The sequence below is a fragment of the Monopterus albus genome, unplaced genomic scaffold, assembly GCF_001952655.1.
Source record: "Monopterus albus unplaced genomic scaffold, M_albus_1.0 scaffold70.1, whole genome shotgun sequence".
NCBI lineage: Eukaryota > Metazoa > Chordata > Actinopteri > Synbranchiformes > Synbranchidae > Monopterus > Monopterus albus.
The window spans coordinates 2060155-2072063 of NW_018127950.1; the positions used below are offsets into that span (position 1 = coordinate 2060155).

Here is an 11909-nt window from a genome sequence, read left to right on the forward strand (position 1 = left end):
TAGCAAATATAAAACAAAAAAAGAATATATTAAAGAAAACATTTCAAGTAATATCTTGAAAGAAATGACTGTGCACTTGTATGAACCTTTGTAAACCATAAAAAAGGGAACTAAAAAAAAGTACAAACAAATATGATAACATAATATTTATATTTACAAGGTTAACTTAACAAGGCTTTGTACAAATATTACAAAATTGTTCAACACAAACACCTGCACACTCAGACATGATCACGAACAGTTTTGCTCAAACACATAGGCATTATCAACAAACAGAGACAGACGGCTGTACGTTGTGTGTTTGTGTTGTTTGGAGTATAAATGTGAGTTTGACAGTGTCTGTGGTCTGAGGAGGGACAGACTAGGAAGACTGACAGGAAAAATCAGTTGCAATCCCTCTTGAAATGGTTTTAACCTGACCATTACATTTTTGTAAATGTCTGTCTCTTCTGGCTCACTGAAGTAGGTTTAAACTCATTTTCTAATAGTAACCGTTAAACTCCACTTTGTTAAGAAGCACCATTCTCTGAAGAACCAGAGGAAGGATGCACTTCAGCGTCCTCCTCTGGTCACTTAAAGACATTTAACATATGTCATTTGTGAGCCAAGCAGGAAGGAAGAGAAGACAGGAAGGATGCTCGGTTATTACTCGAATGCAAATTCTTGGCTGTAACATTGATGGTTATGAGGTCTGTTTGTGTCTCTGTCCTGCTTCTGTATTATTTCTATAAAAGCACACACAGAGGAGAAACACAAAAGCTTTGGCAACACTGGAATGCTCCCTGCCATGCATATGGAGCTTATCAAAAAGAAAAGGCTGGGCTGCTGTTAAAGACCTGTTCAGTGGTATGCTGTGTTGTACCTGGCTACTAACTACAGCCCAGTTTACACTGCTGCTGCTGCTCTGCCGACCTCCAGAGGAGTCAGCAGGTCAGCATCAGCAACTTCAGCCTCTTTTCAGCTGGCAGGGCTCACAGGTACTGGTGGAATCTAGAGGAGGGTGATTGATGTGTAGCTGGTCCTTGTTCGAGGCCATCTGCATCCCGAGGCAGCTCTGGCGTCTTGACCTGGTTTTGATTGATAGGAGAAGGGGAGCATTCATTGACAGTCAATGGGGGTCTCTTGTTGGATGCCTCGGTCGGGGAGGCCACCACAGTGTGTCTGCGCCAGGCCCGTCTCCTCCTCCGTGTCTCAGGCGACAGCGGTTTCCGCAGTCCCACACTCCGCAGGTCATCGGCCGAGCCCAGCAGTCGAGCCCGAACATGGTCAGCCAGAGACCTGCCGCCCGGGCCTGTTGGGGTGAAGGAGGAGGCCTCGCCGGGTGGCAGGGCGGGCCTGGGCCGAGCTAGGCGCAGACTCTCCTGGCTGCTGCCTGAGGAGGGGTAGGTTCTGGAGGACTCCTTCTTCACTCTGGGTGCAACCTCTGACCCAGAACTAGCCCCGTCACTTTGAGCCGCAGTCCCAGACAGCTCCAGCAGGTCCAGGGAGCGAGCCTTGGCCTTCTCCGACTTCAGCTTCTTCCTGGCAAGAGTGTCACACTGGATCAGTTTGTGGGAGCTGAAGGAAGGCCGCGAGTGCAGTCTGTGAGTAGTGGACGAGGAGGAGGACGAGGTTGTGCTGGAGCGTGCCCCTCCCTCACTTCTTTCTGCAGAGTCTTCTGTGTGTGTAAGGGGTGTTGGCGGGACGAGCGAGTTTGGGGGAGAGAGAATGGAGGGTTTGTAATGTGTGTAGAGGAAGCTGCGTGGGGCTGCTAGCGGCTGTGTGTTTCCAGGTGAGGTTGGGTGTTTATCAGGTCTCTCCTGGGTGAGGGAGCGCGAGGCGAAGCCACTCTCATTGTCCGTCTCGCTCACCAGCTCGCTGTGCTCATCATCAGCATCATCCCCCCTCCCCTCTGATTTCAGGCTGCGCCCTAACGTGGAGAGGGTGGAGTAACCAGAAACGATAGAGTGGGCGTCCTCTGGAGCTCGCCAAGGTGGCCCCTTCACTTCCGCCCGTGCCTCTTCGTTTAACAAAATGGCTGCCTTCCTTCTTCCTGCCTCTTCCTCTTTACAGCACGGCTGACTGGGAATTTCTGGCACCACCTCCACTTCGACCTCCCCTTTCTCTCCTCTTTCTACAACTTCCTCATCTTCATCTTCCTCTTCTTCTTCGTAGTCATCATCCTCTCCTTCTGCTCGAGGAGCAGTGTCTCCTACAGGTGACTCTGCCTCGTCTCCCTCCTCTGTCCTTAGATGTTCAACTTTGACTGGTTCGTGCTCTGAGTCGTCATCGGTGCTGCTGCCCACTCGGCGGGCATTATGGCGCTTCCTGCGTTTGCGGCCTGTGACAGCAGACATGATGGAGATAGCCAAGAAGTCTTTGGCTGTGAGGTCTTTCTTTGACCCCCATGACCCCTGGAAAAGGAAAAGCACGTTACTGTGAAGCTGTGGTACATCACACTTACATTTTTTAATACAAGTGTGTATATTAGTGGTTCTATGAACAGTCAGAGTAACTTTATGCCGTGTCATGTACAAGATGTTACCTTTGACTTGGCTGAGTCACTGTTAGTTGAATCTGGGGAAACAAACAAACAAACAAAACCATCAATGGGTCAAATACACTGAAGTGAACAAAAGGCCAGAACAGTCATGGTCGAGGACACAGAGGCCGTTGGTATAAGCGTTACTTTTTTAAAGGACAAATTTACAGTAAATCACCTACTGCACTGCGCTCTGTTTTCTCAACATACTTTACTCCTTGATGTCACAGTCGGTGCTTTCCCCTTTACAAATGATGGAAAACACTGACATTCACTACATGGAAGTTTCTGTTTGTAGCGAGCAGCACAGCAGCAGTTTCTCATCTTCCTCCTCACTAAAAAAAATACTAAAAGTTTTGTGACAAATTCCTCTGCTAAATTAAAAAGTACTCATCTTCCTCTGTGCCTCCTGACCGTGACGGACCCAGACACAAAGACACTGATTTACACACTGGGGGAATGTGGAGGAGAAACAATGATTTTGGGAAGCGGGGTTTGGCATTGGAGGGCAAAACTGCATTAGGAAACAATGGCACACGCTGATGACATCACTGAAAACACTGATGACATCAATCAGTGGAAGAAGCGTGAAGGCAGAAATTATCAGTTTTTAAAAGAAGACGTGTTTCATCTCAAACGCAAACACACTGACGAAGGAGAGGAGCTTTGTTTTGGTTTTTCACATGTGCAACTGAAATCTTTTTAGAAACCCAGAGGTCGGGAGGGGTGGGAGTCTCTTCAGGGGCTCTAGATAGAGTTGTTTCTCATGTACCGTGGACATCAGCAGTTAATATCAAGCCAATTTATTCTGTTTTCATCTTTCCTCTTGGTATCAAGGATAGCTCAGCATTACAATCCAGTCAAAGCCTTTAGTTTTCTCAGGATGCAGCTTAGCTCAGGTGCTTCACCAGTGAAGCTGACGTTATGCTTCACCCTACTGACTGATCTACAAGCTACTAGTCCTGAAACAATACGTTAATGATGAGCTGATCAACAAAAAGTCTAGAAACACTTTTGATAATTGAAAAATTATTTGAGTAATTTAACCAGCAAAATGCAAAACATTCACTGGTTCAAGCTGCAATGTGATGACTGACTGCTTTACTCCACTTTCTGCTGATCCTGAATACCCTGAATGCCAGGTGTACAACAGCAGCAGTGTCAGTGGCTTGTCACCAGTGAGATACAAACAGGTGACATATTAAAGGTAAAATGAACATAATGTGTCTGTTTGGTCTGCTATATGCCACCAGCACAGCTTCCGTGCACCTTGGCCTTGATTTTCCAAGTCTCTGAACTCTAGTGAGGGTGGGAAGGTGAACACTGTTCTTCCAAAAGATATTCCCTCATTCGGTGTTGTGATTATGGTGGTTGAGACGCTGACACATTGGTCCTAAATCTCTCATAGGTGTTCAGCTGGGCTGAGATCCGGTGACTGTGAAGGCCATTTCCATACTCAAACCATTCAGTGGCCCCTCGTGCCCTGTGGGTGGGGGTGCTGTCATCCTGGAAGAGACCATTCAGGTTTTTCCTTTAATATGTGGCCCAGCTGTAGATTCACTGTTAGCTCCGAGCTCACTTCAGCTGCATTTAGGAAACCTAAGTGCTTTTAGGGACCTTGCAGAAGGACGGGTGAAGGTCTCAGTCACAGTTGCCATCTAGAAGCTTCACATAAAATAACTTTCCTTGAAAGGAAACTTACAGCTGATGTCACGAGGACCTTTAAATGGCAGGTCAGAAATGGCACCACCTAGAGCCCCTTCAGAACTAGAAGTGGGGTTAGGAGTCTGTTGGACTACATCAAATGAAACTGCTGGTAGGATGATTAGAGCGCAGTGCTTGACAACAAGACAGGCCACCAGTGAGGGCGGGCTGTCTCTTAGTGACAGACCACAGTGGGTTTAACAGGCAGAGAGCACCCAGTCATCCGTTTATTCATTAGTCAGACTGGGACGACATTGAAGTGACATAATCTTACTGAGACCTCCGTCTGACACCGAGTAATGGACACCATGGAGACACAAACCATCACCCTCACTAACGCTCTCTCTCACACAAACACACACCCATTATGCCACTTTCACAATGCTGCATGGGTGCACACACACACACACACACATATTGCCAGGGGAGTTTCCCGTCCTACCGCAGTGGCTGCTCCACAGGCTCAGCTGAGAGAAGGAAATGCAGAAACGTACAGAGAAAGTGAAAGATGAGCAACGTGGAGAGGAGAGAACTACAGACACGCTATCAAACAGAGAAACACTCCAAGTGCTAACGGATGTTCATTTTTTATGCTGCGTTCCAGTTCTGATGGAAAGTAGGGAATTCTGGCTTTAAACTGGTACAAACGTCCATCAAGGAATTTCAGTCAAGTGAGGAATACACCTGTGTGACTTCATGCCAACACTGTTGACACCTGAGAGGGCTGTTTTCAACATGTTGGTACAAAACATCATTTAAAAAATATATTTATTTAGAGCAAAGTGAATTCATTGACTTCATCTCTTTTGTGAGACATTATTTAAAAATACCTCAAATAAGATCAGTTGTACTAATAACACCATTTTTTTTTTTTTTTGCTTGAAGAACAATCTGGCCTGAAAGCTGGATTTCTTCCCCTCAGTTCACTGGAACACAGATTGTATTTAGCTGGGAATTTCCTTCTTTCAGTTTTAGATGGAAGCAGCACTCATTTTGGGTTGCCAGTTCCAGCTCACCTGAAGCCTCCCCGAGCAGAGCAGTCCTGCCGATGTTGGACAACAGGTGGTCGATGTTGGGAGCCGGCTGCACATCCTCAGTGTCCACCGGCGTCTAGAGGGACAGACACAGGACAAGTACATTTAATTAAACAACAACAGTGTGTCAGTTACATTCAGTGGTGGAAAGGAAGTAAGTACATTTACTCAAGTGCTGTGCTTAAGTACAATTTTGAGGTATCTGTACTTTACTTGAGTATTTTATTTACGTTACCTCATACTTTGACTTCACTACATTACATTACATAAAGCAGATCTTTTTTTTTTTTTATTCTACATGAGCCGTCCCTGGTAGGCTAGTGGTTAAGGTGCAGCGGCGAGAGTGCTGCGCCTCAGGTTTGAATCAGGGTTGCATCAGGAAGGGCATCCAGCGTAAAACACGTGCCAAATGTCAACATGCGAGTTGTCAGTGAAGGCGACCCCTAAACGGGAAAAGCCGAAAGCGACTTTCTTTCTAATTTGGTAACTTTAGTTACTAGCTGCTTTTCAGAATTGGATTAATTAAACAAAATTCAGTATAATCATAAGACTGTATTGATCATACACAGCAGGATATAAGGTACTTCAAATTACAAATATATAAGGTACTTAACATTAGCTCCACTTTTACCATTTCCAAACTTAAATGTAATGTACTCAGTAATGCATCAATAACTATAGTTCAATAATACGATATACATTAATGTGAACCTCCAAACTTAAATGTGATGTACTCAATAATGCATCAATAACTATAGTCCAATAATACGATATACATTAATGTGAACTGTGCCATTCTGCATAAGGAGTACCGTTTGGTACTTTAAGTATATTTTGATGTTAATAGTTTTGTACTTTTACTTAAATAACATTTTGAATGCAGGACTTTTACTTGTAACAAAGTATTTTTACAATGCTACTTATTGCTACTTTTACTCAAGTAAGTAAATTTATATTTTATAACAGATAAAAACCAAAAAATCTCCAAGTCGATGCATCATTTATCAAAATGTCAACAGATTAAGTCGACTTATTGTTGCATAGTGATAAGAATTTATTACATGAAAAATACAAGTTATTGAAACAGGGTCACCAAATGTCCATGCACACAGTCGTACACTGTGTCGGGAATGTTCGACTGATTTGAATTTTCTTCAGGTATGTCTAAACAATCAATTGGTTCTTTACCTGTGCTCCTCATCACAAAGATAAATCTATAGGATCATATTTAAATCTCTGTGATTACGTGTCACCGCGGTGAAAGCAGACTGACTTACTGGTTTTATCAAAGAACAAAATTCCCCCACTGGATGACAAAAACCAGAATTGAATCAAAATCAGATAGGTTGCTGCAGAAGACACCGGTTTTAAAAAGTCATTTTATCTCACATTTTTCTTAAAAACTGAAAAAAATCAGACCATTTACACAAAATAAACCACTCATTCCCAGTATACATGTTTTTCAGCAACTTTCTAGAAGTCATTATTGCCATCTTGAAACAATATGGCCTATTGCGGTGCAAAAAACAACAACAACAGACATTTAAATCTAGAAAAACACAAGGCTGCTACACCCTGGAAGCAGCTCCACCTTTGGAAGTTTGTTTGGAAGCTGCCAGAAACAGGAGAAACAATCCCATTAGTTTAAGAAAGTAACATTTTATGGCTCGTTAAAGGAAAATGGAAATTGGAAAGAATATCGTGCATTGTTATTTCACCACAGGCCACTGTAGGTCATCAAGGCGTTCAACATGCAAGTCTAAATAAAGAAATTATTGTGCAACCTACAGTCACAACAATATGAGAGAAATACCTTTTCGTCCTTGTCGAGCTCTTCAGTGAAAAACCAGGTGCACTATAAGAATGATAAAGAAAGAAGCATTTAGCATGACAAAAACCAGCCGCACTTTGTGTGTGAACCTGTGTGTCTTTGTGTGACATTCTCACATGTTGGATGAGCGTCTCTACTATCTTGTAGCGGTCGGGCATGTGTGTGACCATGTCTTTCATGTTGTCCTCGGACGTGCGAACCAGAGTAGGCCCAAACACCAGAGCCAGATTACGAGGCTCCATCTTCCCGCACCGGGTCATGACAAAAGGATGTTAATACCTAGGTGAGCTCAGTGATACATTTACTTATGAACTGCACTTACAAAACCTTCTTTCACACACCTTGTTTTTATCCGAGTGGTCTGCTACTGTCTTCAGGTGACCAACCAGGAACTTCATAGTGTGATATTGATGATCTGGGAGATCTCGGATCTACATGAGAAACACGAGGAATGACAATACCGACAAACCTGTCCAACCTGCCAGACTTCTGCTACACACATGCACAAACATTCGCACACACATTAACCAAGCCGATTTATGATCCCACTCAAATTCATTCATGAATACAAACAAACACGCACCAGTTTCTTCATGGTTTTTAATCTGTCTGATGCATTTTCCATCCGATTGGCCTCAATAAAGTCGTTGTACTTGTCTGCAAAAATATGAGACATATTTAAATACATGTAAGATAGGAAAGTCTGATTTGAATGCAGTAGAGTATGTGAGGCAATACAGTGTGTGTGATGGCTTGTTGTAACATGTACAGACTCACCATTGGTGAAGAGCGGCTCTGGAAGGTTCCTGAAGAAGGATTTGAGTAAACTGCTGACAACGTTGAGGTCTTGCCACTTCTGTTGACAGCACAGAGTCAAAATAGTCAAAGATCACAGTATTTTACCTTCTGCATCTAAAAATACTGTTTTACTGAGTAAAGCTGAATAAAACCCCTCAGTTAAATGGTTTAATTCCTGTTCTGTTTTGATCCCCGAAGGGTCTTTGCTTACAGTAAATGTAGATGTGTATTTGTTGTCTCTCACCTCTTCTGCAGGGTTGATGTCGATACCCTTGTTGAGCTGATCCTGAAGCAGCAACACCATAGCGTTATTTCCAGGAACTCTGTAGATTCCGGTGTATTCCAGACCCATCTCCTCCACCAGACCGCAGCAGATCTCCACGATCATCGGTACGAACTGAGACAAAAGACAGACACAGACGTAAACAACTTTCAGTAGTAATTCTGCTCTAAGGTGATCGAGAGGAGACTGAGAATACTGTGGCTAACCTTGTTATTTGCACCAGGCTGACATTCTTCCAACCTCACACCGAATGCTTTGGGCCCGGCCTTCTTTGTCTTCTTCATAATGTTGATCCCCCATGGAGACTTAGGAGGACTGCTCTCATCTGGGGGAAGGTTGAGCACAGAGGTCCCAATTTAAAACAGAGCATCTGTATTTCCTGTTCTGTTTCCCCAGTCCTTATATTAAAGACTCTCACCAAAGAAAGTCTTACATTAAAAGTGAGTTTTCAGAAGTGAGTTTGCAAAAGATTCTCGGGCAGTGCCACCCTGAGATATGTTGTTTCTGTGGCTACTGTGTGACATTTCTATTGCTGGATTATTTGTGCTTATGTATTAAAAAGCATAATATGGTTATGTTTAAAATATGGAAATACACATCTTGCCTTTGCATTAGTATTAAACTGTGACAGTATTACCTATTAGTAATGAAACAAATGAGTCTACTTATTACCCCTTCAGAATATAAAACTGAATTACCCTGAACGGTGCCACTAGTTACAGAACATTGATCCTAAAGGATAATTGATGCAAAAGCTGGCTTCCTCCAGTCGATAATCAGTCTCATTAGCTTCTGATATTTAATCAAAGACAATATTACAGTTGGATGCCTGCTGTATCTGCATTTCACTAATGGCGCCTTTACCATAAGGGTGAATTTGAATACTACATGGTGTGGTATTCATGACTTTGTCCAAACCCACTGTAGAATTTATTTACTTCAGATTTGCTGTATTAGTTTGCTGTCATCTTATTTTGTTTCTGAACTTGACCAAAAGTTTCATCTGAAGAGAGAATGAGCAGCAGATTTAACACTCCATTAAAGTAAACTAATAATAAAACTTTTGTCTTTTGGCTCACTGAGCAGTGAACCCTCCTGCGCTCCACGTACAGCACATACTGCCAGTGTGGTAGATGTTTTCCTCTCGGACACTGACCTTTGCCCTCGGGTTTGGGTGAGCGTGGTGCTCCAGCAGCGTTCTCTGTCTTGGTATGCAGGAACGGAGGTTTCATGCGGGGCATCCTTGGAGAGGAGTCAGGCTTGCTGCCTGTTGGACTGCAGGGGGAGACAAAGATACTGGCCTTATTCTAGCCTTCAGTCATGAAACTGTTTCAAGACAGTGTTAACAGCGGCTTCATTATGTTCAAGAAGGATTTATCACCTCTGTTTTCTGTAATCATTCAATTTCTTATTGATGAGGGCCTGTCTGGAGAAGCCAAGCTCCTGCAACAAATAAACGTATTTGAGCTCCAATGACAACAGGTACTGTAAAGAAGAGGTTAATGTCTGAAAGGTAACGTTGTGACCTCTGACCTCACTGTCTGTCTTGCTGTTCTCTCTGATGACCTTTATCCAGTCCAGCATGTCCTCCCGGTCCTCCGCCTGCAGCAGGTACTCGCAGAAGTCCTGGGTGGTCAGTCGCAGGGCATGCTTTCGCTTGGTCTCGCTGTAAGCGATGTCCACCAAGCAGCCCCGGATGCTGATTGGCTGTTCGTCCTCGGCCGAACACCCTATCGTGGCCCCACGAAGCACCGCCTCTCTCTTGTCCTTGTAAAGGAAGAGTGAATTCGAACGAAGCACTGAGAAAACTCGCTTCCATGGACGCATGCCACTGCCCACCTTCTGAAAGGAGAGATGAGATGTGATTTGAGTCTCTGCTTATTTTAAATGCTTTTCTGCCTTCAGTTATTTTCTAACCAGGCGTGGTCTGCACACCTTGCCCTTTTCTGTGAGGATTTGTTTGAAATGTAGCCATCCTTCTCGCCGTACGTCGCTGTAAGTGATGTTTCCCAGCTCTGAGGTAGAGTGGCGTTTAGACCGAACCTCCTCTGCTGTCCCAAGACTGTCCAGAGACTGAAACACAGACAGGAACATGATCAGAACGTTGGTACATTACTTGATATAATGTGTAATCTATTAACAGGCAAACTATTACATCTTATAATTTCTACTCTAGAGACTATGTAACTTTTCAAAGAAGAAATAACATCATTTGCTCTTACAAATCAGAAGGTGACATAGTAAAACTGACCCTTGCTCATTTTGGTATACTCAGAGGTTTTACTGCTAGAGCCACACTTGGCCTTATAGCGTATGATGGTTAATGTTTCCCAATGTTAAGACAAAGGTACCTTTATAACTGATATTACTGACTTTAGGGACTCTTTTTTTTTTACTCTTAGACTATTGACACCAAATTTAGTCATGTCACATAAATATTTCAGTGGTTTTCTGACAGAAGCAAAACAAGAATTGTGACTGTTTCGTTATGACAAGAAGCGTATGTCACTTTAAGCTCACTCAGAAACTCAGACACCATTTTCATGAATCACTTAGCACTCATTACTTTGCAACTGTAATTTAAAACGGCCACTGCCGATGTAATTTTGTCCTTCCACTGTAGATAGTCACATAAAATATTTCTTTAAAAGTCCTAAATTAGGTTTTTATGCCTTAATTCATTAAGCAAATACCAGTCTTTAAGCTGGTATATGTTTATAAATTTATCTGAGAAGCTGGAGGATGATCATTGTTGCATATAGCTTTCTTTCTTTCTTTGCTGGCTTTTTAGCAAAATAACAAGTGAATGCTATAGTGGTCAACCAGGTCCTGCTTAGAAATGGTTTAAAAGAAAGATGTCTTAACAAGTTTAAGATGAACTCACCCCGTCTGCGAAGAAGCTCTTCACTCTCTTTGGTAACCTCCTGTGGACAACAGCAACACGACTGTCAAATGTCTGCCTGCACATGTAACTTACTGAATAAGATCATTTTTAAACAACAGTTGTCTCATTACTCACGAGAAGACTCGGCCTTCCTCTCTGAAAGTGTTGAGTCCTTCATCACATGACTTGGAGCGCTCGGAGGTGATGGCTAGAAGATAGGATGAACGGCGACTGGATTTAATACTGCCTGCTTGATGAGAGGAGGAATGAATGGAGGAAGAGAGAAGAAGAAGAAAGAAATAAAGAAACAAAGAAAGAAAGAAAGAAAGAGAAAGAAAGACGGGATGTTGATGTAATGCCAATCACCAGAGTGAACGGTGTTGGATTAGGAGATGGGGATAGTGAAGGAGGAAGCAGGAGGGGTGGAGGACGTCATGGGGTTTGAGTGGCGAGTGAATGGGTGGCGGTGGGATGATGGACGCTGGGGAGATGAACTGGAGTAGTGGGTTAGGATAAATTATCTCTGGACTTTTTCTCACCACTGGCATGCAGTTATAACCTCTGTGAATACACACTGTCATGCATTTGGGGCATTTGTTTAAAGAAATCTAAACCAGACTAGGAACTAAATAAATCTTAAGACACACTGACTTTGGTCTTCATGCACAGCTAACCCATTCTGAAAAAGCTGGGTTTACTTTGTGCAAGCATGCAATCCACAAATCCAGCATGCAAAAATGTTAGCAGCACTGCTAAAAGGCTCATCTTTACAAGACATTTAGTCTATTGTCAAGTCCCAGAAGTTTCAACCTATTATTTCAACCTGTTTCCAAAAGAAATCAAGAATTTTTTGT

General features: G+C 43.1%; 1 protein-coding gene across 8 annotated transcripts in view; it reads right to left on the reverse strand.

Annotated features, from left to right (window-relative positions):
- Positions 1–131: 131 nt before the first annotated feature.
- Positions 132–11909, reverse strand: part of arhgap23a (Rho GTPase activating protein 23a) — a 47543-nt gene continuing 35765 nt past the window's right edge. For 5 of the 8 annotated variants that reach the window (XM_020605424.1, XM_020605422.1, XM_020605421.1 and 2 more), the window contains 16 exons: positions 11191–11305; positions 11056–11095; positions 10107–10244; positions 9705–10013; positions 9553–9614; positions 9328–9446; positions 8378–8496; positions 8133–8285; positions 7868–7946; positions 7674–7747; positions 7432–7521; positions 7207–7332; positions 7073–7114; positions 5242–5335; positions 2525–2556; positions 132–2393 (listed from right to left, as the gene is read on the reverse strand). In XM_020605424.1, coding sequence (XP_020461080.1) covers positions 972–2393; positions 2525–2556; positions 5242–5335; positions 7073–7114; positions 7207–7332; positions 7432–7521; positions 7674–7747; positions 7868–7946; positions 8133–8285; positions 8378–8496; positions 9328–9446; positions 9553–9614; positions 9705–10013; positions 10107–10244; positions 11056–11095; positions 11191–11305 — 3014 coding nt within the window. In that variant the 3' untranslated portion in view covers positions 132–971. The remainder of the gene's footprint in view (positions 2394–2524; positions 2557–5241; positions 5336–7072; positions 7115–7206; positions 7333–7431; positions 7522–7673; positions 7748–7867; positions 7947–8132; positions 8286–8377; positions 8497–9327; positions 9447–9552; positions 9615–9704; positions 10014–10106; positions 10245–11055; positions 11096–11190; positions 11306–11909) is intronic. The other 3 variants (XM_020605419.1, XM_020605420.1, XM_020605418.1) reach the window with 3 other exon arrangements.